Source organism: Psittacula echo (assembly GCF_963264785.1).
Source record: "Psittacula echo genome assembly, chromosome: 5".
Lineage (NCBI taxonomy): Eukaryota > Metazoa > Chordata > Aves > Psittaciformes > Psittacidae > Psittacula > Psittacula echo.
The window spans coordinates 72,922,853-72,945,209 of NC_137739.1; the positions used below are offsets into that span (position 1 = coordinate 72,922,853).

Consider the following 22,357-nt stretch of genomic DNA (forward strand, 5'->3'; position numbering starts at 1 on the left):
GCCCTTGGGGCTACGAAGGCCAACTGTATCCTAGGGTGCATTTAGGGTGAGCATTATCAGCAGGTTGAGGGAGGTAATTCTCCCTCTCTACTCAGAGCTGGTGAGGCCTCAGCTGAAGTACCGTGTCCAGTTCTGGGCTCTCCAGTACAAGAGAGACATGGAGCTGCTGGAGCAAGTCCAGCGAAGGTCTACCAGAATTATTAAGGATCTGGAGCATCTCTCACATAAGGAAAGGCGGAGGGAGCTGGGTCTGCACAGCCTAGAGGAGAGAAGGCTCAGGGGGAAACTGATCAATGTGTACAATATCTGAAGAGAGGGTGTCAGGAGGATGGGGCTAGAGTCTTCTCTGTGGCACCAGGTGACAGGAGGAGGGGCAACGGGCACAAACTAAAACATGTGAACATGAGGATGAGCTTCTTTACTGTGAGGGTGACTGCGCATTGGAATAAGGTTGCCCAGGGAGGTTGTGGAGTGTCCTTCCCTGGAGATATTCAAGAGCCGTCTGGACACAATCATGAGTAATGTGCTTTAGGTGACCCTGCTTGAGCAGGAAGCTTGGACTAGATGACCCTCGGTGCTCCCTTCAAACCCCAACCGTTCTGTGATCCTATGAAGCGCCTGTTGCTGCAAACAGATACATCCTGTGGGATGGTGCCATTTCTGCAGACATTTTCCCATTCCTTATCTTAACCTGAAAATAAACCTTTTTTTCGCCATTGGGTCATTTCAGGCTTCACCATTTCAGTTTGGCCAGTTGCTTTTAGCTGCTGTGGGTTTGATTGTTAGTCAGTCTCCACCTGAGTTGCCTTTTATTTGGGTACATTGTATAAGATACTGCCTCAGCCTGGGCAAAAAACGGGAGCAAAACCCCTTTGGGACCAATATTGCAATGAACAGCCCATATGCTGCAAACTGAGCAGGGTTGGAAGGCTTAAATGTGCCCAGAACTTTGTGACAATACTGCTCTGTTGAAAACAGGCGTATTTTCACTTTTCTTGCCCTGATTTGGTATCAAACCAAGTGTTTAAAGAACCTGACTTTTTCACAGGAACGGAACCTTTGATTTTCAGCCAGCCTCCCACTTGCAACCTTCAGTCCATTTCAGAGGGAAACTTTTTTTTTAGTTATTATTTTTTATTTTTATTTGGTCAAAGCAGACATAATTGGTATACCCCCAAATACTCGTTTCTTGTGTACCAGCAATACCTGGGCCTACCAGGTACAATGGTGCCCCGAGGGAAGCTGAATTAAGCCCTGGTGATGAGTTGCAGTGCATAACACTTCCAAAATACAATCGCTGTGATTTATGACCACTGACATGACAAAGATTTTGTCTGGTAGTGAGGAGTGATGGCTTATGTGCCTCTAAATGCTTATAATTTCTGGCAGCTTAATTGAACTCCATTAACAGATGCAACAGAACTGAGAAACGTTTCTCCTGCTCTCATTGGACCAGCAAAGCACAGCATTGGCCTCATTTCCCTGGTCTCCGGTATTTTCCTTTGAAGTCAGAGGGTGCAGAAATTATCTTCCTGAAAAAAATACACTACAAAACATATTTGTAGCATACGCTTCATTACGTATTTGATGTTAGGGCACCTTGGCGGGAGAGCAAGCTCCCATGAGTGGTAAGAGGGGGCCCGTGGAGAGCTGTTGCAGCTTTCCACCGTGAATTGATGTGTGCCTTATTCAGCATGCAGAGGACTTGGTCTTAAGTCTGACTCGGAGCTTTGCTCTCCTCTTGGGGATTTTGAAGCTTTTCTCACCAGTCGAACCAAACCGCAGGTAACTGAGACAGCAGAGGTACCCAGCCCTGGCCTGCAAGGTCTTTTGGGTGCGGCTTTGCAACGCAATAGATCTGGCGGATGGGGTGAAGAAAGAAAGGCATTTCTGGCGGACTTGCTGGGAGCTGTGCAAGAGATTCCACTCCCTTGGTGGCCAGAGCGCTGCAGGAGGACAGTTTTTGCTCAGCACCCAAGGCCACAGGAGGCAGGTGGAGGGAGAAAGCTCATTACTTCAAACCTGCTGTGTGCTGGAAGAGTCTAAAATGAGGGAGATGGTTTTTAACAGGGATCATCCATGGCAGCAGTGGATGCCTGTGGCCCAGGCAGACCTTTAGGAAGGATTAACTTATGCATGCAGTGGATCCTCTTGCAGCAGCTGAGCCAGGCTAGACTCTCATCCAACTTCAGGCACCAGGCTGTTACCTTTTCCTTGGGAAAGCCATGAAACTGGGTAGAATTTAGATTATGCCCCAGAGAAGTTGGCTTGCTTCTCTGATGGAGGGTGTAATGAGGGAGTCGGGATTCCAGTTATAGCTCAGATGTACAGCAGATGTAGCTGGTTTTGCAGGTGGTAAAAATACAGCCTTGTCTCAGGAATGCTGCAGAAGTAGAGGCATGCGTGTGGGTTTGGGTTGTGTTTTTTGTTTTTGGTGTTTTTTCGAGAGCAGTTCTTTAACTGTTCTGTACTGTACAGCAGTTGTTGCCATTGGGAAATCAGTACTTACAGGGTAAGCAGCAGTGACACACGGGCTGGGTGCCATCCAAGCACGTAGCAGGACCTGCTCTGTCAAACGCCTGCACCTCGAACTGTGGGAAACGTTACTGTTCTCTCTTTTGGGGTAGGAGTAGTTTTTCATTACCAGTTATGAACACTATTTTATTTTACTCTGCTCCGCATGCTTTTCAAGGACTGCTTGCGAGGAAGAACACAACTATGAAATAGAGGAACCTACTCTCCTATGTCACACAGAACTCACCTCTTCTGATGAGAATTCAAAGCCAGGTGCACAGAATTAGCCATTCCCTGAAATAAAATCGGTTTATCTCAGACAGCAGTCAGAACTGACACTTCAAATATAGTCAACTTCCAGCACATCTTGGGCTCCTGTTTGATCTCCTCTGTATGTTAAGGACCACCTCAGGGCTCCTGAACTCCACCGCCTACAGACACCTCCACCTAGGGGACAAACAATGCCCTGCAGGGAGCACATCATCGCTGCTGAGAGGCTCAACTATGTGGGCTTGGTGCCTTGCTGGTCCGCAAGGCATTGCCACCGGGAGAATGCACTGCAGACAGAGCAGCACTGCCGTTCTCACTTTACCTGCGTGCTATGCTGGGTCCACTTCCCCACGTTTTGCAGCAGTGTTCTTGAAGCTGGCTACGTAATACTGCCTAGCACTGTATTCCCTTCTGTTTGCAGAAGCAGCTCCCAGCTATAAGGAAAGCATTCTGCCTCTAATCTCTATTTACGCAGGATGGTGATAAAGAAATTCCTCAAAGATCACTTCATCTCTCTTTGGGCTGACACCACCATCTTTGCTCAGCCCAGCTCCAAAGCAGCAACACATGCAAAGGCAGCACAGTGGTTTGTGGAGTAGGGAAATCACGTGAAAACAAGCTCCGTATCAAAGTCTGACTGAGCGTGATGAGCGAGCAGCCTTGTGCGCTGCAGATGTCCACCGAAACAGGCAGTATGATGCTCAGAGGATGGCGCACGCCATCTCCTGGAAGCTAAAGAAGCTGACATGTGCCATTTTTTGGCACATGAGTTGAAACAAAAAGCCTGCTTTTGCGCGGGTTTCTGCTGTAAGATTCTGCTGGTAATTTGCAGCAGCTAGGTGCTGATAGCATACATGCTGTCCCCCCTGCAAGCTACTCATGTAAATAAGGTCTGAGCAAGCTCTGCATGAGCTCGCCGCCTGGCCCTAAAGGACTGGAAAACCAGGAAACTCTCTCAAAGGTGTCTAAGGATTTGATGCTGACGTTCGAATTTCCCTTTCATATCGCTGCAACATTTTTGCCCAGGTGCTTATCCCTGCTCCATGAAGCTGTCATGTTTCAGTAATGGCCACCAGGTCATAGCTCTCTAGCTTCATGGTGTCTTCCAGCTCCTCCTGTTTGTTGCCCGTACTGCTTGCACTGCTGTAGAGGCACTTCAGCTGGGCTGTCAGTCTCGTCACTTTCTTAGAGGAATGGTTCTTAATTCCTTCAGAGTGTTTCGCTGGTGTTTCCCTGTTGGCTCGTATTACATCAGGTGCCCCTTCTTCGTGCGATTTCAAGTGTGCTCCAGCGTGACCAACATGTCTTGGAGCCACCAGCTGCAGGTTCTCACTAGCACGCTGCCCCCTAACCTTGGCATCTTGTCCCACAGCTTGTCATGGGGAAGCTTGATACTGCTCCCCTCCCCCATCATGTAAACATGATGCTCTATCAGTGAGCCCCGCTAGCTCATGAACAAAGACATCTGCTGGAAAAGCAGCACGAAGAGCTGCAGGCAACCCAGGAGACTCCTGGAGTGCATTCAGGAGAAGTTCTTAAGCCAGGCTATAGAGAGCCCTGCCAGGGGGAATGTGACCCTGGACCTGATGGTCACCAATGCAGGTGAGCTCACCTGCAGCCTGGGCTGCAGTGATCCTGCACTTGTGGAGGTTGCAGCCACGAACTTTCCAGCTTCAGAAGCCAACTTCCAGTTCTTGAATTACTTAGTCAATCGGACTAACTGGGAAACTGCCCTCAGGGACAAGGGAGCAGAACAGAGCTAGCAGATCTTTAAGGATGCTTTCCATGAAGCACAAGAGCTCACGATCCCTGAGTGTAAGAAATCGAGTAAGGAAGGCAAGAGGCCAGCACGGCTGAGTCAAGACCTTCTGGTCAAACTAAAGGGCAAGATGGAAATGCACGGGCAGCAGAAGCAGGGACAGGTATCCTGGGAAGAGTATAGGGACACTGCCCGCTTGTGCAGAGATAGGATCAGGAAGGCCAAGACGCAGCTGGAGTAGAACTTGGCAAAGTAGAACTTGCAAAGACTAATAATAAGGGCTTCTACAGGTATGTCAACCAGAACAGGAAGGTCAAAGAAAGGGTGCCCCCTTCCTCTCCCCGCCGCCCGCCAATGAGCAAGAATGGTGAACTGGTAACACTGGACAAGGAGAAGGCTGAAGTGTTCAACAACCTTTTTTGCCTCAGTTTTCAACGGCAGGCTCTCTCCCCACACCTCTAGAGTGGGTGAACTGCAAGGCAGGAACTTGGAGAGCAAGATCTCTCCCACTGTAAGTGAAGATCAGGTTTTGTGACCTTTTGAGGAACCTGAACATACGGAAGTCTATAGGACCTGACGAGATCCATGCCAGAGTCCTGAGGGAATTGGCTGATGTAGTTGCCAACCACTCTCCGTGATATTTGAGAAGTCACGGCTGTCAGGTAAGGTCCCTGGTGACTGGAAAAAGGGCAATATCACAACCAGTTTTCAAAAAGGTAGAAAGGAGGATCCTGGGAACTACGAACCTGTCAGCCTCACCTCTGTGCCTGGGAAGAGCACGAAACAGATCCTTCTAGGAGCTATGCTAAGACACATGGAGGACAGGGAGGTGATTCAAGACAGCCAGCGCAGTTTCACCAAGGGCAAGTCCTGCTTGACCAACCTAGTGGCCTTCTATGATGGAGTTACTACGTCAGTGGACAAAGGAAGGGCTAAGGATGTTGTCTGTCTGGACTTCTGTAAAGCCTTTGACAAAAAGGCTCCACAAAATCCTTCTCTAAATTGGAGAGATACGGACGTGATGGGTGGACTGTTCGGTGGGTGAGGAATTGGCTGAATGGTTGCATGCAGAGGATAGCGGTCAATGGTGCCTCCCGCTTTGTCCCCGCACAGCCAGAGCTGCCAGCAATAGTATCTGGACGTATGTGAAATGCCATTCTGGCTGCGTCCAGTGAGAGGAGAAAGCAGGGAGAAAGTCGTCTTTGTTGCTACCCGCCGAACGAGAGGAAAAGGCTCCTGGCAGAGGTCAGCTGCATGGGATTGTTCTTTTCTTTGCAGTGTCCTACATTCTGTCCTTTATTTGCCTCCTGTAGGAGGTGGTCATCTGTCCTCGGCTGTGAACTCTGCAAATACAGCTTTCTGCATGAAGACCACTTTCAGTGCCAGTTGAAGAGCTGTCTTCTAAGCCGAAACTGCAGCTCCCTGAACTCACTCATTGCCTGCTCATGAGCAGCGGGATCCTGTGCCAAGTCCTGCAAGAGGTTGAGCGGCTCAGCTGTTTGCAAGGCTGGAGGCAAGATGATCTCTTCGGGAATGGTCTCATTACCAAAGAAGAAGTGGTTGAGTCGTTTCTCCTCCAGGCAGCAACGCAGGTACCGCATGATGTCTTCCAGCCGCAGAAGGAAATCCGTCCTGCGCCAGCCTGCCAGGGGCATGGTAGTCAGGAGGTGCATCACTATTGTCTTAAAGGCATAGCTGGAAAATCCTGTGCCCATCAGCATACGGGTGCAGAACTGCAGGCAGTTGAGGTGGAAGCTGTCATGTGGGACCTCCCTGGCCATCAACCGGAAGAACTTCGCCTCTGCCACACTGAAGCTCAATGGCCATGTTGTGCTTGGGGTGCAGACAGCCTCTGTAGCCTGGCTGCTCGCAAAGATGTCTGAGTCGCCTTGCTGCACGCCAAGCATCATCTCAACGAGCAAGGTTCTCCCAGAGACATGTGTCAGCTGCAGCTTGCAGGAGCGGCTGGAGGGCAGCACCTTCATACTGTATTGATGTGACTGAGGCACGAACTCCCAGGCTGACCTCACAAAGTCCTGGAACCATAGGGCAGTCTTCTGGACATCTAGGTAGGAGCTGGTGCAGAGGGTGTGTAGGAGGCTGGGCTTCTGATTCTCCCTCAGCGCCTCCTCGGGGTGGTGAAGGAAGCACAGCATGTCCCCGACTGTCTCCTCAGTCGTGCATGTGCACACCAGTTCCACACGGATGCAGGAGTCCGCCAGCATCTGGCCCACGGTGCCCGCCTCCAGGTGGAAGGCGTGCCCACGGGGGGGCTTCAGGGGCACAAGCAGACGGTAGACAGCATCATCTTCATGGGGACTCCAGCCTTCAAAGGCACTGTCCACCCTGATGGCTGCTTCTAGCACCGGGAAGGAACTACTTGACAAGAGCTGTCGACAAGTGTGGAGGAGGCTATCCACCAGCAGGAACACCAAAGGGTTCTCGTCGTGCAGTTTCTGCACTGACCACCTAATGCGCCTTGCAAAATAACTGCCCACATCTCTCTCGCCATCAGCATCCTCTCCTTCGTTCTCTTCCTCCTCCTCCTCTGCCTCCTCCTGCTCTTCCTCCTCAGAGCTAGAGCTCTCCTCATCACTGCTGCTGTCCTCCTCATGGCTCCTTTTCCTGAGCCACCAGTACAGTCCGACACTCAGGAGGAGCAGGACGCCAGCAATCAGACCCAATTGCCAGTGCTGCAAGGCAAAGAGCAGGGTTCTCCAGACCACATAACTCTGCCCCTTGCTCTTCTCCTGGCTCAGCTGCTCCACCTCCTGCAGCGGCCAAACCATCTCCTGGTTCAGCAGCCCCAAAGGCTGCTGCATGCGGTCAGGTGTGGTTTCATCTGGCTCATCCATGACCACGGGCACCTTCAGGGTGAGAATTTGCAGTACCCACACAAAGAGGTTTGTGACAGCCGTGGCCTGCAGGAGAGAGAAGGAATTCAGTGGGGCTGGGAGGGAAGGAAGGAGGGAAGGAAAGAGGCAGGGAGGGAGGCGGCAGCGTGGGGAGCGGGGACGGGAGCGGCAGGGAGCTGGGGACAGGCAGGAGAAGGGGACGAGGCAGCTGGGAGGCAGCAAGGCCTGCGCCCAGGCCTGGTGGCAGCAGCAGCGTGCCCTGCCCAAGGCGCTCGCAGCCAGGGCCTCGATGCAGGGTGAGCACCCACCCCCAGGGGCCCAGGTTTCTGCCCCGGCCCTCGTCCAGCCCAGCCTGCCCCCTGCGTGCGCACTCACCCCTGGCCCAGGCTGTCCTGGGGCAGTGCTGCCTGCTGGCCCCCTCATAACCATCCCCCATTGTGACGCGTCCCCAGTGCTGTCACAGGCGCCGCATCGCATCGCATCGCAGGCCCTCCAGCCCCGGCCTTTATCCTTCTGTGGCCCCTTCCAGCCAACCTTCCCCGCGCCTGTGCTGCTGCATGGGGTTGTCGTTGCCCAAGTGCAGGACCCGGCACTGAGTAACATCCTTAGATCCTTCTCCCCTTGTGGAGCCCAAAGCTGCTCACAGTACTCGCAAAGAACCTTTTAAAACTCAACAAAGGCCAGTGCAGGGTCCTCCGTCTGGGGAGGAATAACCCCATGCACCAGTACAGGCTGTGGGCTGTCCTGCTGGAAAGCAGCTCTGTAGTGAGGGACCTGAGGGTACTGGTGGACAGCAGGTTGTCCGTGAGCCAGCGGCATGCCCTTGGGGCTACGAAGGCCAACTGTATCCTAGGGTGCATTTAGGGTGAGCATTATCAGCAGGTTGAGGGAGGTAATTCTCCCTCTCTACTCAGAGCTGGTGAGGCCTCAGCTGAAGTACCGTGTCCAGTTCTGGGCTCTCCAGTACAAGAGAGACATGGAGCTGCTGGAGCAAGTCCAGCGAAGGTCTACCAGAATTATTAAGGATCTGGAGCATCTCTCACATAAGGAAAGGCGGAGGGAGCTGGGTCTGCACAGCCTAGAGGAGAGAAGGCTCAGGGGGAAACTGATCAATGTGTACAATATCTGAAGAGAGGGTGTCAGGAGGATGGGGCTAGAGTCTTCTCTGTGGCACCAGGTGACAGGAGGAGGGGCAACGGGCACAAACTAAAACATGTGAACATGAGGATGAGCTTCTTTACTGTGAGGGTGACTGCGCATTGGAATAAGGTTGCCCAGGGAGGTTGTGGAGTGTCCTTCCCTGGAGATATTCAAGAGCCGTCTGGACACAATCATGAGTAATGTGCTTTAGGTGACCCTGCTTGAGCAGGAAGCTTGGACTAGATGACCCTCGGTGCTCCCTTCAAACCCCAACCGTTCTGTGATCCTATGAAGCGCCTGTTGCTGCAAACAGATACATCCTGTGGGATGGTGCCATTTCTGCAGACATTTTCCCATTCCTTATCTTAACCTGAAAATAAACCTTTTTTTCGCCATTGGGTCATTTCAGGCTTCACCATTTCAGTTTGGCCAGTTGCTTTTAGCTGCTGTGGGTTTGATTGTTAGTCAGTCTCCACCTGAGTTGCCTTTTATTTGGGTACATTGTATAAGATACTGCCTCAGCCTGGGCAAAAAACGGGAGCAAAACCCCTTTGGGACCAATATTGCAATGAACAGCCCATATGCTGCAAACTGAGCAGGGTTGGAAGGCTTAAATGTGCCCAGAACTTTGTGACAATACTGCTCTGTTGAAAACAGGCGTATTTTCACTTTTCTTGCCCTGATTTGGTATCAAACCAAGTGTTTAAAGAACCTGACTTTTTCACAGGAACGGAACCTTTGATTTTCAGCCAGCCTCCCACTTGCAACCTTCAGTCCATTTCAGAGGGAAACTTTTTTTTTAGTTATTATTTTTTTTATTTTTATTTGGTCAAAGCAGACATAATTGGTATACCCCCAAATACTCGTTTCTTGTGTACCAGCAATACCTGGGCCTACCAGGTACAATGGTGCCCCGAGGGAAGCTGAATTAAGCCCTGGTGATGAGTTGCAGTGCATAACACTTCCAAAATACAATCGCTGTGATTTATGACCACTGACATGACAAAGATTTTGTCTGGTAGTGAGGAGTGATGGCTTATGTGCCTCTAAATGCTTATAATTTCTGGCAGCTTAATTGAACTCCATTAACAGATGCAACAGAACTGAGAAACGTTTCTCCTGCTCTCATTGGACCAGCAAAGCACAGCATTGGCCTCATTTCCCTGGTCTCCGGTATTTTCCTTTGAAGTCAGAGGGTGCAGAAATTATCTTCCTGAAAAAAATACACTACAAAACATATTTGTAGCATACGCTTCATTACGTATTTGATGTTAGGGCACCTTGGCGGGAGAGCAAGCTCCCATGAGTGGTAAGAGGGGGCCCGTGGAGAGCTGTTGCAGCTTTCCACCGTGAATTGATGTGTGCCTTATACAGCATGCAGAGGACTTGGTCTTAAGTCTGACTCGGAGCTTTGCTCTCCTCTTGGGGATTTTGAAGCTTTTCTCACCAGTCGAACCAAACCGCAGGTAACTGAGACAGCAGAGGTACCCAGCCCTGGCCTGCAAGGTCTTTTGGGTGCGGCTTTGCAACGCAATAGATCTGGCGGATGGGGTGAAGAAAGAAAGGCATTTCTGGCGGACTTGCTGGGAGCTGTGCAAGAGATTCCACTCCCTTGGTGGCCAGAGCGCTGCAGGAGGACAGTTTTTGCTCAGCACCCAAGGCCACAGGAGGCAGGTGGAGGGAGAAAGCTCATTACTTCAAACCTGCTGTGTGCTGGAAGAGTCTAAAATGAGGGAGATGGTTTTTAACAGGGATCATCCATGGCAGCAGTGGATGCCTGTGGCCCAGGCAGACCTTTAGGAAGGATTAACTTATGCATGCAGTGGATCCTCTTGCAGCAGCTGAGCCAGGCTAGACTCTCATCCAACTTCATGCACCAGGCTGTTATCTTTTTCTTGGGAAAGCCATGAAACTGGGTAGAATTTAGATTATGCCCCAGAGAAGTTGGCTTGCTTCTCTGATGGAGGGTGTAATGAGGGAGTCGGGATTCCAGTTATAGCTCAGATGTACAGCAGATGTAGCTGGTTTTGCAGGTGGTAAAAATACAGCCTTGTCTCAGGAATGCTGCAGAAGTAGAGGCATGCGTGTGGGTTTGGGTTGTGTTTTTTGTTTTTGGTGTTTTTTCGAGAGCAGTTCTTTAACTGTTCTGTACTGTACAGCAGTTGTTGCCATTGGGAAATCAGTACTTACAGGGTAAGCAGCAGTGACACACGGGCTGGGTGCCATCCAAGCACGTAGCAGGACCTGCTCTGTCAAACGCCTGCACCTCGAACTGTGGGAAACGTTACTGTTCTCTCTTTTGGGGTAGGAGTAGTTTTTCATTACCAGTTATGAACACTATTTTATTTTACTCTGCTCCGCATGCTTTTCAAGGACTGCTTGCGAGGAAGAACACAACTATGAAATAGAGGAACCTACTCTCCTATGTCACACAGAACTCACCTCTTCTGATGAGAATTCAAAGCCAGGTGCACAGAATTAGCCATTCCCTGAAATAAAATCGGTTTATCTCAGACAGCAGTCAGAACTGACACTTCAAATATAGTCAACTTCCAGCACATCTTGGGCTCCTGTTTGATCTCCTCTGTATGTTAAGGACCACCTCAGGGCTCCTGAACTCCACCGCCTACAGACACCTCCACCTAGGGGACAAACAATGCCCTGCAGGGAGCACATCATTGCTGCTGAGAGGCTCAACTATGTGGGCTTGGTGCCTTGCTGGTCCGCAAGGCATTGCCACCGGGAGCATGCACTGCAGACAGAGCAGCACTGCCGTTCTCACTTTACCTGCGTGCTATGCTGGGTCCACTTCCCCACGTTTTGCAGCAGTGTTCTTGAAGCTGGCTACGTAATACTGCCTAGCACTGTATTCCCTTCTGTTTGCAGAAGCAGCTCCCAGCTATAAGGAAAGCATTCTGCCTCTAATCTCTATTTACGCAGGATGGTGATAAAGAAATTCCTCAAAGATCACTTCATCTCTCTTTGGGCTGACACCACCATCTTTGCTCAGCCCAGCTCCAAAGCAGCAACACATGCAAAGGCAGCACAGTGGTTTGTGGAGTAGGGAAATCACGTGAAAACAAGCTCCGTATCAAAGTCTGACTGAGCGTGATGAGCGAGCAGCCTTGTGCGCTGCAGATGTCCACCGAAACAGGCAGTATGATGCTCAGAGGATGGCGCGCGCCATCTCCTGGAAGCTAAAGAAGCTGACATGTGCCATTTTTTGGCACATGAGTTGAAACAAAAAGCCTGCTTTTGCGCGGGTTTCTGCTGTAAGATTCTGCTGGTAATTTGCAGCAGCTAGGTGCTGATAGCATACATGCTGTCCCCCCTGCAAGCTACTCATGTAAATAAGGTCTGAGCAAGCTCTGCATGAGCTCGCCGCCTGGCCCTAAAGGACTGGAAAACCAGGAAACTCTCTCAAAGGTGTCTAAGGATTTGATGCTGACGTTCGAATTTCCCTTTCATATCGCTGCAACATTTTTGCCCAGGTGCTTATCCCTGCTCCATGAAGCTGTCATGTTTCAGTAATGGCCACCAGGTCATAGCTCTCTAGCTTCATGGTGTCTTCCAGCTCCTCCTGTTTGTTGCCCGTACTGCTTGCACTGCTGTAGAGGCACTTCAGCTGGGCTGTCAGTCTCGTCACTTTCTTAGAGGAATGGTTCTTAATTCCTTCAGAGTGTTTCGCTGGTGTTTCCCTGTTGGCTCGTATTACATCAGGTGCCCCTTCTTCGTGCGATTTCAAGTGTGCTCCAGCGTGACCAACATGTCTTGGAGCCACCAGCTGCAGGTTCTCACTAGCACGCTGCCCCCTAACCTTGGCATCTTGTCCCACAGCTTGTCATGGGGAAGCTTGATACTGCTCCCCTCCCCCATCATGTAAACATGATGCTCTATCAGTGAGCCCCGCTAGCTCATGAACAAAGACATCTGCTGGAAAAGCAGCACGAAGAGCTGCAGGCAACCCAGGAGACTCCTGGAGTGCATTCAGGAGAAGTTCTTAAGCCAGGCTATAGAGAGCCCTGCCAGGGGGAATGTGACCCTGGACCTGATGGTCACCAATGCAGGTGAGCTCACCTGCAGCCTGGGCTGCAGTGATCCTGCACTTGTGGAGGTTGCAGCCACGAACTTTCCAGCTTCAGAAGCCAACTTCCAGTTCTTGAATTACTTAGTCAATCGGACTAACTGGGAAACTGCCCTCAGGGACAAGGGAGCAGAACAGAGCTAGCAGATCTTTAAGGATGCTTTCCATGAAGCACAAGAGCTCACGATCCCTGAGTGTAAGAAATCGAGTAAGGAAGGCAAGAGGCCAGCACGGCTGAGTCAAGACCTTCTGGTCAAACTAAAGGGCAAGATGGAAATGCACGGGCAGCAGAAGCAGGGACAGGTATCCTGGGAAGAGTATAGGGACACTGCCCGCTTGTGCAGAGATAGGATCAGGAAGGCCAAGACGCAGCTGGAGTAGAACTTGGCAAAGTAGAACTTGCAAAGACTAATAATAAGGGCTTCTACAGGTATGTCAACCAGAACAGGAAGGTCAAAGAAAGGGTGCCCCCTTCCTCTCCCCGCCGCCCGCCAATGAGCAAGAATGGTGAACTGGTAACACTGGACAAGGAGAAGGCTGAAGTGTTCAACAACCTTTTTTGCCTCAGTTTTCAACGGCAGGCTCTCTCCCCACACCTCTAGAGTGGGTGAACTGCAAGGCAGGAACTTGGAGAGCAAGATCTCTCCCACTGTAAGTGAAGATCAGGTTTTGTGACCTTTTGAGGAACCTGAACATACGGAAGTCTATAGGACCTGACGAGATCCATGCCAGAGTCCTGAGGGAATTGGCTGATGTAGTTGCCAACCACTCTCCGTGATATTTGAGAAGTCACGGCTGTCAGGTAAGGTCCCTGGTGACTGGAAAAAGGGCAATATCACAACCAGTTTTCAAAAAGGTAGAAAGGAGGATCCTGGGAACTACGAACCTGTCAGCCTCACCTCTGTGCCTGGGAAGAGCACGAAACAGATCCTTCTAGGAGCTATGCTAAGACACATGGAGGACAGGGAGGTGATTCAAGACAGCCAGCGCAGTTTCACCAAGGGCAAGTCCTGCTTGACCAACCTAGTGGCCTTCTATGATGGAGTTACTACGTCAGTGGACAAAGGAAGGGCTAAGGATGTTGTCTGTCTGGACTTCTGTAAAGCCTTTGACAAAAAGGCTCCACAAAATCCTTCTCTAAATTGGAGAGATACGGACGTGATGGGTGGACTGTTCGGTGGGTGAGGAATTGGCTGAATGGTTGCATGCAGAGGATAGCGGTCAATGGTGCCTCCCGCTTTGTCCCCGCACAGCCAGAGCTGCCAGCAATAGTATCTGGACGTATGTGAAATGCCATTCTGGCTGCGTCCAGTGAGAGGAGAAAGCAGGGAGAAAGTCGTCTTTGTTGCTACCCGCCGAACGAGAGGAAAAGGCTCCTGGCAGAGGTCAGCTGCATGGGATTGTTCTTTTCTTTGCAGTGTCCTACATTCTGTCCTTTATTTGCCTCCTGTAGGAGGTGGTCATCTGTCCTCGGCTGTGAACTCTGCAAATACAGCTTTCTGCATGAAGACCACTTTCAGTGCCAGTTGAAGAGCTGTCTTCTAAGCCGAAACTGCAGCTCCCTGAACTCACTCATTGCCTGCTCATGAGCAGCGGGATCCTGTGCCAAGTCCTGCAAGAGGTTGAGCGGCTCAGCTGTTTGCAAGGCTGGAGGCAAGATGATCTCTTCGGGAATGGTCTCATTACCAAAGAAGAAGTGGTTGAGTCGTTTCTCCTCCAGGCAGCAACGCAGGTACCGCATGATGTCTTCCAGCCGCAGAAGGAAATCCGTCCTGCGCCAGCCTGCCAGGGGCATGGTAGTCAGGAGGTGCATCACTATTGTCTTAAAGGCATAGCTGGAAAATCCTGTGCCCATCAGCATACGGGTGCAGAACTGCAGGCAGTTGAGGTGGAAGCTGTCATGTGGGACCTCCCTGGCCATCAACCGGAAGAACTTCGCCTCTGCCACACTGAAGCTCAATGGCCATGTTGTGCTTGGGGTGCAGACAGCCTCTGTAGCCTGGCTGCTCGCAAAGATGTCTGAGTCGCCTTGCTGCACGCCAAGCATCATCTCAACGAGCAAGGTTCTCCCAGAGACATGTGTCAGCTGCAGCTTGCAGGAGCGGCTGGAGGGCAGCACCTTCATACTGTATTGATGTGACTGAGGCACGAACTCCCAGGCTGACCTCACAAAGTCCTGGAACCATAGGGCAGTCTTCTGGACATCTAGGTAGGAGCTGGTGCAGAGGGTGTGTAGGAGGCTGGGCTTCTGATTCTCCCTCAGCGCCTCCTCGGGGTGGTGAAGGAAGCACAGCATGTCCCCGACTGTCTCCTCAGTCGTGCATGTGCACACCAGTTCCACACGGATGCAGGAGTCCGCCAGCATCTGGCCCACGGTGCCCGCCTCCAGGTGGAAGGCGTGCCCACGGGGGGGCTTCAGGGGCACAAGCAGACGGTAGACAGCATCATCTTCATGGGGACTCCAGCCTTCAAAGGCACTGTCCACCCTGATGGCTGCTTCTAGCACCGGGAAGGAACTACTTGACAAGAGCTGTCGACAAGTGTGGAGGAGGCTATCCACCAGCAGGAACACCAAAGGGTTCTCGTCGTGCAGTTTCTGCACTGACCACCTAATGCGCCTTGCAAAATAACTGCCCACATCTCTCTCGCCATCAGCATCCTCTCCTTCGTTCTCTTCCTCCTCCTCCTCTGCCTCCTCCTGCTCTTCCTCCTCAGAGCTAGAGCTCTCCTCATCACTGCTGCTGTCCTCCTCATGGCTCCTTTTCCTGAGCCACCAGTACAGTCCGACACTCAGGAGGAGCAGGACGCCAGCAATCAGACCCAATTGCCAGTGCTGCAAGGCAAAGAGCAGGGTTCTCCAGACCACATAACTCTGCCCCTTGCTCTTCTCCTGGCTCAGCTGCTCCACCTCCTGCAGCGGCCAAACCATCTCCTGGTTCAGCAGCCCCAAAGGCTGCTACATGCGGTCAGGTGTGGTTTCATCTGGCTCATCCATGACCACGGGCACCTTCAGGGTGAGAATTTGCAGTACCCACACAAAGAGGTTTGTGACAGCCGTGGCCTGCAGGAGAGAGAAGGAATTCAGTGGGGCTGGGAGGGAAGGAAGGAGGGAAGGAAAGAGGCAGGGAGGGAGGCGGCAGCGTGGGGAGCGGGGACGGGAGCGGCAGGGAGCTGGGGACAGGCAGGAGAAGGGGACGAGGCAGCTGGGAGGCAGCAAGGCCTGCGCCCAGGCCTGGTGGCAGCAGCAGCGTGCCCTGCCCAAGGCGCTCGCAGCCAGGGCCTCGATGCAGGGTGAGCACCCACCCCCAGGGGCCCAGGTTTCTGCCCCGGCCCTCGTCCAGCCCAGCCTGCCCCCTGCGTGCGCACTCACCCCTGGCCCAGGCTGTCCTGGGGCAGTGCTGCCTGCTGGCCCCCTCATAACCATCCCCCATTGTGACGCGTCCCCAGTGCTGTCACAGGCGCCGCATCGCATCGCATCGCAGGCCCTCCAGCCCCGGCCTTTATCCTTCTGTGGCCCCTTCCAGCCAACCTTCCCCGCGCCTGTGCTGCTGCATGGGGTTGTCGTTGCCCAAGTGCAGGACCCGGCACTGAGTAACATCCTTAGATCCTTCTCCCCTTGTGGAGCCCAAAGCTGCTCACAGTACTCGCAAAGAACCTTTTAAAACTCAACAAAGGCCAGTGCAGGGTCCTCCGTCTGGGGAGGAATAACCCCATGCACCAGTACAGGCTGTGGGCTGTCCTGCTGGAAAGCAGCTCTGTAGTGAGGGACCTGAGGGTACTGGTGGACAGCAGGTTGTCCGTGAGCCAGCGGCATGCCCTTGGGGCTACGAAGGCCAACTGTATCCTAGGGTGCATTTAGGGTGAGCATTATCAGCAGGTTGAGGGAGGTAATTCTCCCTCTCTACTCAGAGCTGGTGAGGCCTCAGCTGAAGTACCGTGTCCAGTTCTGGGCTCTCCAGTACAAGAGAGACATGGAGCTGCTGGAGCAAGTCCAGCGAAGGTCTACCAGAATTATTAAGGATCTGGAGCATCTCTCACATAAGGAAAGGCGGAGGGAGCTGGGTCTGCACAGCCTAGAGGAGAGAAGGCTCAGGGGGAAACTGATCAATGTGTACAATATCTGAAGAGAGGGTGTCAGGAGGATGGGGCTAGAGTCTTCTCTGTGGCACCAGGTGACAGGAGGAGGGGCAACGGGCACAAACTAAAACATGTGAACATGAGGATGAGCTTCTTTACTGTGAGGGTGACTGCGCATTGGAATAAGGTTGCCCAGGGAGGTTGTGGAGTGTCCTTCCCTGGAGATATTCAAGAGCCGTCTGGACACAATCATGAGTAATGTGCTTTAGGTGACCCTGCTTGAGCAGGAAGCTTGGACTAGATGACCCTCGGTGCTCCCTTCAAACCCCAACCGTTCTGTGATCCTATGAAGCGCCTGTTGCTGCAAACAGATACATCCTGTGGGATGGTGCCATTTCTGCAGACATTTTCCCATTCCTTATCTTAACCTGAAAATAAACCTTTTTTTCGCCATTGGGTCATTTCAGGCTTCACCATTTCAGTTTGGCCAGTTGCTTTTAGCTGCTGTGGGTTTGATTGTTAGTCAGTCTCCACCTGAGTTGCCTTTTATTTGGGTACATTGTATAAGATACTGCCTCAGCCTGGGCAAAAAACGGGAGCAAAACCCCTTTGGGACCAATATTGCAATGAACAGCCCATATGCTGCAAACTGAGCAGGGTTGGAAGGCTTAAATGTGCCCAGAACTTTGTGACAATACTGCTCTGTTGAAAACAGGCGTATTTTCACTTTTCTTGCCCTGATTTGGTATCAAACCAAGTGTTTAAAGAACCTGACTTTTTCACAGGAACGGAACCTTTGATTTTCAGCCAGCCTCCCACTTGCAACCTTCAGTCCATTTCAGAGGGAAACTTTTTTTTTAGTTATTATTTTTTTTATTTTTATTTGGTCAAAGCAGACATAATTGGTATACCCCCAAATACTCGTTTCTTGTGTACCAGCAATACCTGGGCCTACCAGGTACAATGGTGCCCCGAGGGAAGCTGAATTAAGCCCTGGTGATGAGTTGCAGTGCATAACACTTCCAAAATACAATCGCTGTGATTTATGACCACTGACATGACAAAGATTTTGTCTGGTAGTGAGGAGTGATGGCTTATGTGCCTCTAAATGCTTATAATTTCTGGCAGCTTAATTGAACTCCATTAACAGATGCAACAGAACTGAGAAACGTTTCTCCTGCTCTCATTGGACCAGCAAAGCACAGCATTGGCCTCATTTCCCTGGTCTCCGGTATTTTCCTTTGAAGTCAGAGGGTGCAGAAATTATCTTCCTGAAAAAAATACACTACAAAACATATTTGTAGCATACGCTTCATTACGTATTTGATGTTAGGGCACCTTGGCGGGAGAGCAAGCTCCCATGAGTGGTAAGAGGGGGCCCGTGGAGAGCTGTTGCAGCTTTCCACCGTGAATTGATGTGTGCCTTATACAGCATGCAGAGGACTTGGTCTTAAGTCTGACTCGGAGCTTTGCTCTCCTCTTGGGGATTTTGAAGCTTTTCTCACCAGTCGAACCAAACCGCAGGTAACTGAGACAGCAGAGGTACCCAGCCCTGGCCTGCAAGGTCTTTTGGGTGCGGCTTTGCAACGCAATAGATCTGGCGGATGGGGTGAAGAAAGAAAGGCATTTCTGGCGGACTTGCTGGGAGCTGTGCAAGAGATTCCACTCCCTTGGTGGCCAGAGCGCTGCAGGAGGACAGTTTTTGCTCAGCACCCAAGGCCACAGGAGGCAGGTGGAGGGAGAAAGCTCATTACTTCAAACCTGCTGTGTGCTGGAAGAGTCTAAAATGAGGGAGATGGTTTTTAACAGGGATCATCCATGGCAGCAGTGGATGCCTGTGGCCCAGGCAGACCTTTAGGAAGGATTAACTTATGCATGTAGTGGATCCTCTTGCAGCAGCTGAGCCAGGCTAGACTCTCATCCAACTTCATGCACCAGGCTGTTATCTTTTTCTTGGGAAAGCCATGAAACTGGGTAGAATTTAGATTATGCCCCAGAGAAGTTGGCTTGCTTCTCTGATGGAGGGTGTAATGAGGGAGTCGGGATTCCAGTTATAGCTCAGATGTACAGCAGATGTAGCTGGTTTTGCAGGTGGTAAAAATACAGCCTTGTCTCAGGAATGCTGCAGAAGTAGAGGCATGCGTGTGGGTTTGGGTTGTGTTTTTTGTTTTTGGTGTTTTTTCGAGAGCAGTTCTTTAACTGTTCTGTACTGTACAGCAGTTGTTGCCATTGGGAAATCAGTACTTACAGGGTAAGCAGCAGTGACACACGGGCTGGGTGCCATCCAAGCACGTAGCAGGACCTGCTCTGTCAAACGCCTGCACCTCGAACTGTGGGAAACGTTACTGTTCTCTCTTTTGGGGTAGGAGTAGTTTTTCATTACCAGTTATGAACACTATTTTATTTTACTCTGCTCCGCATGCTTTTCAAGGACTGCTTGCGAGGAAGAACACAACTATGAAATAGAGGAACCTACTCTCCTATGTCACACAGAACTCACCTCTTCTGATGAGAATTCAAAGCCAGGTGCACAGAATTAGCCATTCCCTGAAATAAAATCGGTTTATCTCAGACAGCAGTCAGAACTGACACTTCAAATATAGTCAACTTCCAGCACATCTTGGGCTCCTGTTTGATCTCCTCTGTATGTTAAGGACCACCTCAGGGCTCCTGAACTCCACCGCCTACAGACACCTCCACCTAGGGGACAAACAATGCCCTGCAGGGAGCACATCATCGCTGCTGAGAGGCTCAACTATGTGGGCTTGGTGCCTTGCTGGTCCGCAAGGCATTGCCACCGGGAGAATGCACTGCAGACAGAGCAGCACTGCCGTTCTCACTTTACCTGCGTGCTATGCTGGGTCCACTTCCCCACGTTTTGCAGCAGTGTTCTTGAAGCTGGCTACGTAATACTGCCTAGCACTGTATTCCCTTCTGTTTGCAGAAGCAGCTCCCAGCTATAAGGAAAGCATTCTGCCTCTAATCTCTATTTACGCAGGATGGTGATAAAGAAATTCCTCAAAGATCACTTCATCTCTCTTTGGGCTGACACCACCATCTTTGCTCAGCCCAGCTCCAAAGCAGCAACACATGCAAAGGCAGCACAGTGGTTTGTGGAGTAGGGAAATCACGTGAAAACAAGCTCCGTATCAAAGTCTGACTGAGCGTGATGAGCGAGCAGCCTTGTGCGCTGCAGATGTCCACCGAAACAGGCAGTATGATGCTCAGAGGATGGCGCGCGCCATCTCCTGGAAGCTAAAGAAGCTGACATGTGCCATTTTTTGGCACATGAGTTGAAACAAAAAGCCTGCTTTTGCGCGGGTTTCTGCTGTAAGATTCTGCTGGTAATTTGCAGCAGCTAGGTGCTGATAGCATACATGCTGTCCCCCCTGCAAGCTACTCATGTAAATAAGGTCTGAGCAAGCTCTGCATGAGCTCGCCGCCTGGCCCTAAAGGACTGGAAAACCAGGAAACTCTCTCAAAGGTGTCTAAGGATTTGATGCTGACGTTCGAATTTCCCTTTCATATCGCTGCAACATTTTTGCCCAGGTGCTTATCCCTGCTCCATGAAGCTGTCATGTTTCAGTAATGGCCACCAGGTCATAGCTCTCTAGCTTCATGGTGTCTTCCAGCTCCTCCTGTTTGTTGCCCGTACTGCTTGCACTGCTGTAGAGGCACTTCAGCTGGGCTGTCAGTCTCGTCACTTTCTTAGAGGAATGGTTCTTAATTCCTTCAGAGTGTTTCGCTGGTGTTTCCCTGTTGGCTCGTATTACATCAGGTGCCCCTTCTTCGTGCGATTTCAAGTGTGCTCCAGCGTGACCAACATGTCTTGGAGCCACCAGCTGCAGGTTCTCACTAGCACGCTGCCCCCTAACCTTGGCATCTTGTCCCACAGCTTGTCATGGGGAAGCTTGATACTGCTCCCCTCCCCCATCATGTAAACATGATGCTCTATCAGTGAGCCCCGCTAGCTCATGAACAAAGACATCTGCTGGAAAAGCAGCACGAAGAGCTGCAGGCAACCCAGGAGACTCCTGGAGTGCATTCAGGAGAAGTTCTTAAGCCAGGCTATAGAGAGCCCTGCCAGGGGGAATGTGACCCTGGACCTGATGGTCACCAATGCAGGTGAGCTCACCTGCAGCCTGGGCTGCAGTGATCCTGCACTTGTGGAGGTTGCAGCCACGAACTTTCCAGCTTCAGAAGCCAACTTCCAGTTCTTGAATTACTTAGTCAATCGGACTAACTGGGAAACTGCCCTCAGGGACAAGGGAGCAGAACAGAGCTAGCAGATCTTTAAGGATGCTTTCCATGAAGCACAAGAGCTCACGATCCCTGAGTGTAAGAAATCGAGTAAGGAAGGCAAGAGGCCAGCACGGCTGAGTCAAGACCTTCTGGTCAAACTAAAGGGCAAGATGGAAATGCACGGGCAGCAGAAGCAGGGACAGGTATCCTGGGAAGAGTATAGGGACACTGCCCGCTTGTGCAGAGATAGGATCAGGAAGGCCAAGACGCAGCTGGAGTAGAACTTGGCAAAGTAGAACTTGCAAAGACTAATAATAAGGGCTTCTACAGGTATGTCAACCAGAACAGGAAGGTCAAAGAAAGGGTGCCCCCTTCCTCTCCCCGCCGCCCGCCAATGAGCAAGAATGGTGAACTGGTAACACTGGACAAGGAGAAGGCTGAAGTGTTCAACAACCTTTTTTGCCTCAGTTTTCAACGGCAGGCTCTCTCCCCACACCTCTAGAGTGGGTGAACTGCAAGGCAGGAACTTGGAGAGCAAGATCTCTCCCACTGTAAGTGAAGATCAGGTTTTGTGACCTTTTGAGGAACCTGAACATACGGAAGTCTATAGGACCTGACGAGATCCATGCCAGAGTCCTGAGGGAATTGGCTGATGTAGTTGCCAACCACTCTCCGTGATATTTGAGAAGTCACGGCTGTCAGGTAAGGTCCCTGGTGACTGGAAAAAGGGCAATATCACAACCAGTTTTCAAAAAGGTAGAAAGGAGGATCCTGGGAACTACGAACCTGTCAGCCTCACCTCTGTGCCTGGGAAGAGCACGAAACAGATCCTTCTAGGAGCTATGCTAAGACACATGGAGGACAGGGAGGTGATTCAAGACAGCCAGCGCAGTTTCACCAAGGGCAAGTCCTGCTTGACCAACCTAGTGGCCTTCTATGATGGAGTTACTACGTCAGTGGACAAAGGAAGGGCTAAGGATGTTGTCTGTCTGGACTTCTGTAAAGCCTTTGACAAAAAGGCTCCACAAAATCCTTCTCTAAATTGGAGAGATACGGACGTGATGGGTGGACTGTTCGGTGGGTGAGGAATTGGCTGAATGGTTGCATGCAGAGGATAGCGGTCAATGGTGCCTCCCGCTTTGTCCCCGCACAGCCAGAGCTGCCAGCAATAGTATCTGGACGTATGTGAAATGCCATTCTGGCTGCGTCCAGTGAGAGGAGAAAGCAGGGAGAAAGTCGTCTTTGTTGCTACCCGCCGAACGAGAGGAAAAGGCTCCTGGCAGAGGTCAGCTGCATGGGATTGTTCTTTTCTTTGCAGTGTCCTACATTCTGTCCTTTATTTGCCTCCTGTAGGAGGTGGTCATCTGTCCTCGGCTGTGAACTCTGCAAATACAGCTTTCTGCATGAAGACCACTT

The 22,357-nt window shown here is 51.3% G+C and overlaps 2 protein-coding genes across 2 annotated transcripts; both read right to left on the reverse strand.

Annotated features, from left to right (window-relative positions):
- Positions 1 to 5,919: 5,919 nt before the first annotated feature.
- Positions 5,920 to 8,217, reverse strand: LOC308221263 (inositol 1,4,5-trisphosphate receptor-interacting protein-like 1; the record flags this gene model as incomplete). Its single annotated transcript, XM_080618249.1, has 3 exons — positions 5,920 to 6,955; positions 7,184 to 7,464; positions 8,128 to 8,217. 3 exons carry the CDS (start codon positions 8,215 to 8,217, stop codon positions 5,920 to 5,922), a joined length of 1,407 nt encoding a protein of 468 aa, XP_080474375.1.
- A 5,921-nt stretch (positions 8,218 to 14,138) lies between these two features.
- Positions 14,139 to 15,551, reverse strand: LOC308221264 (inositol 1,4,5-trisphosphate receptor-interacting protein-like 1; the record flags this gene model as incomplete). The annotated part of the gene is made up of 2 exons (XM_080618250.1): positions 14,139 to 15,174; positions 15,403 to 15,551. 2 exons carry the CDS (start codon positions 15,549 to 15,551, stop codon positions 14,139 to 14,141), a joined length of 1,185 nt encoding a protein of 394 aa, XP_080474376.1.
- Positions 15,552 to 22,357: the final 6,806 nt, after the last annotated feature.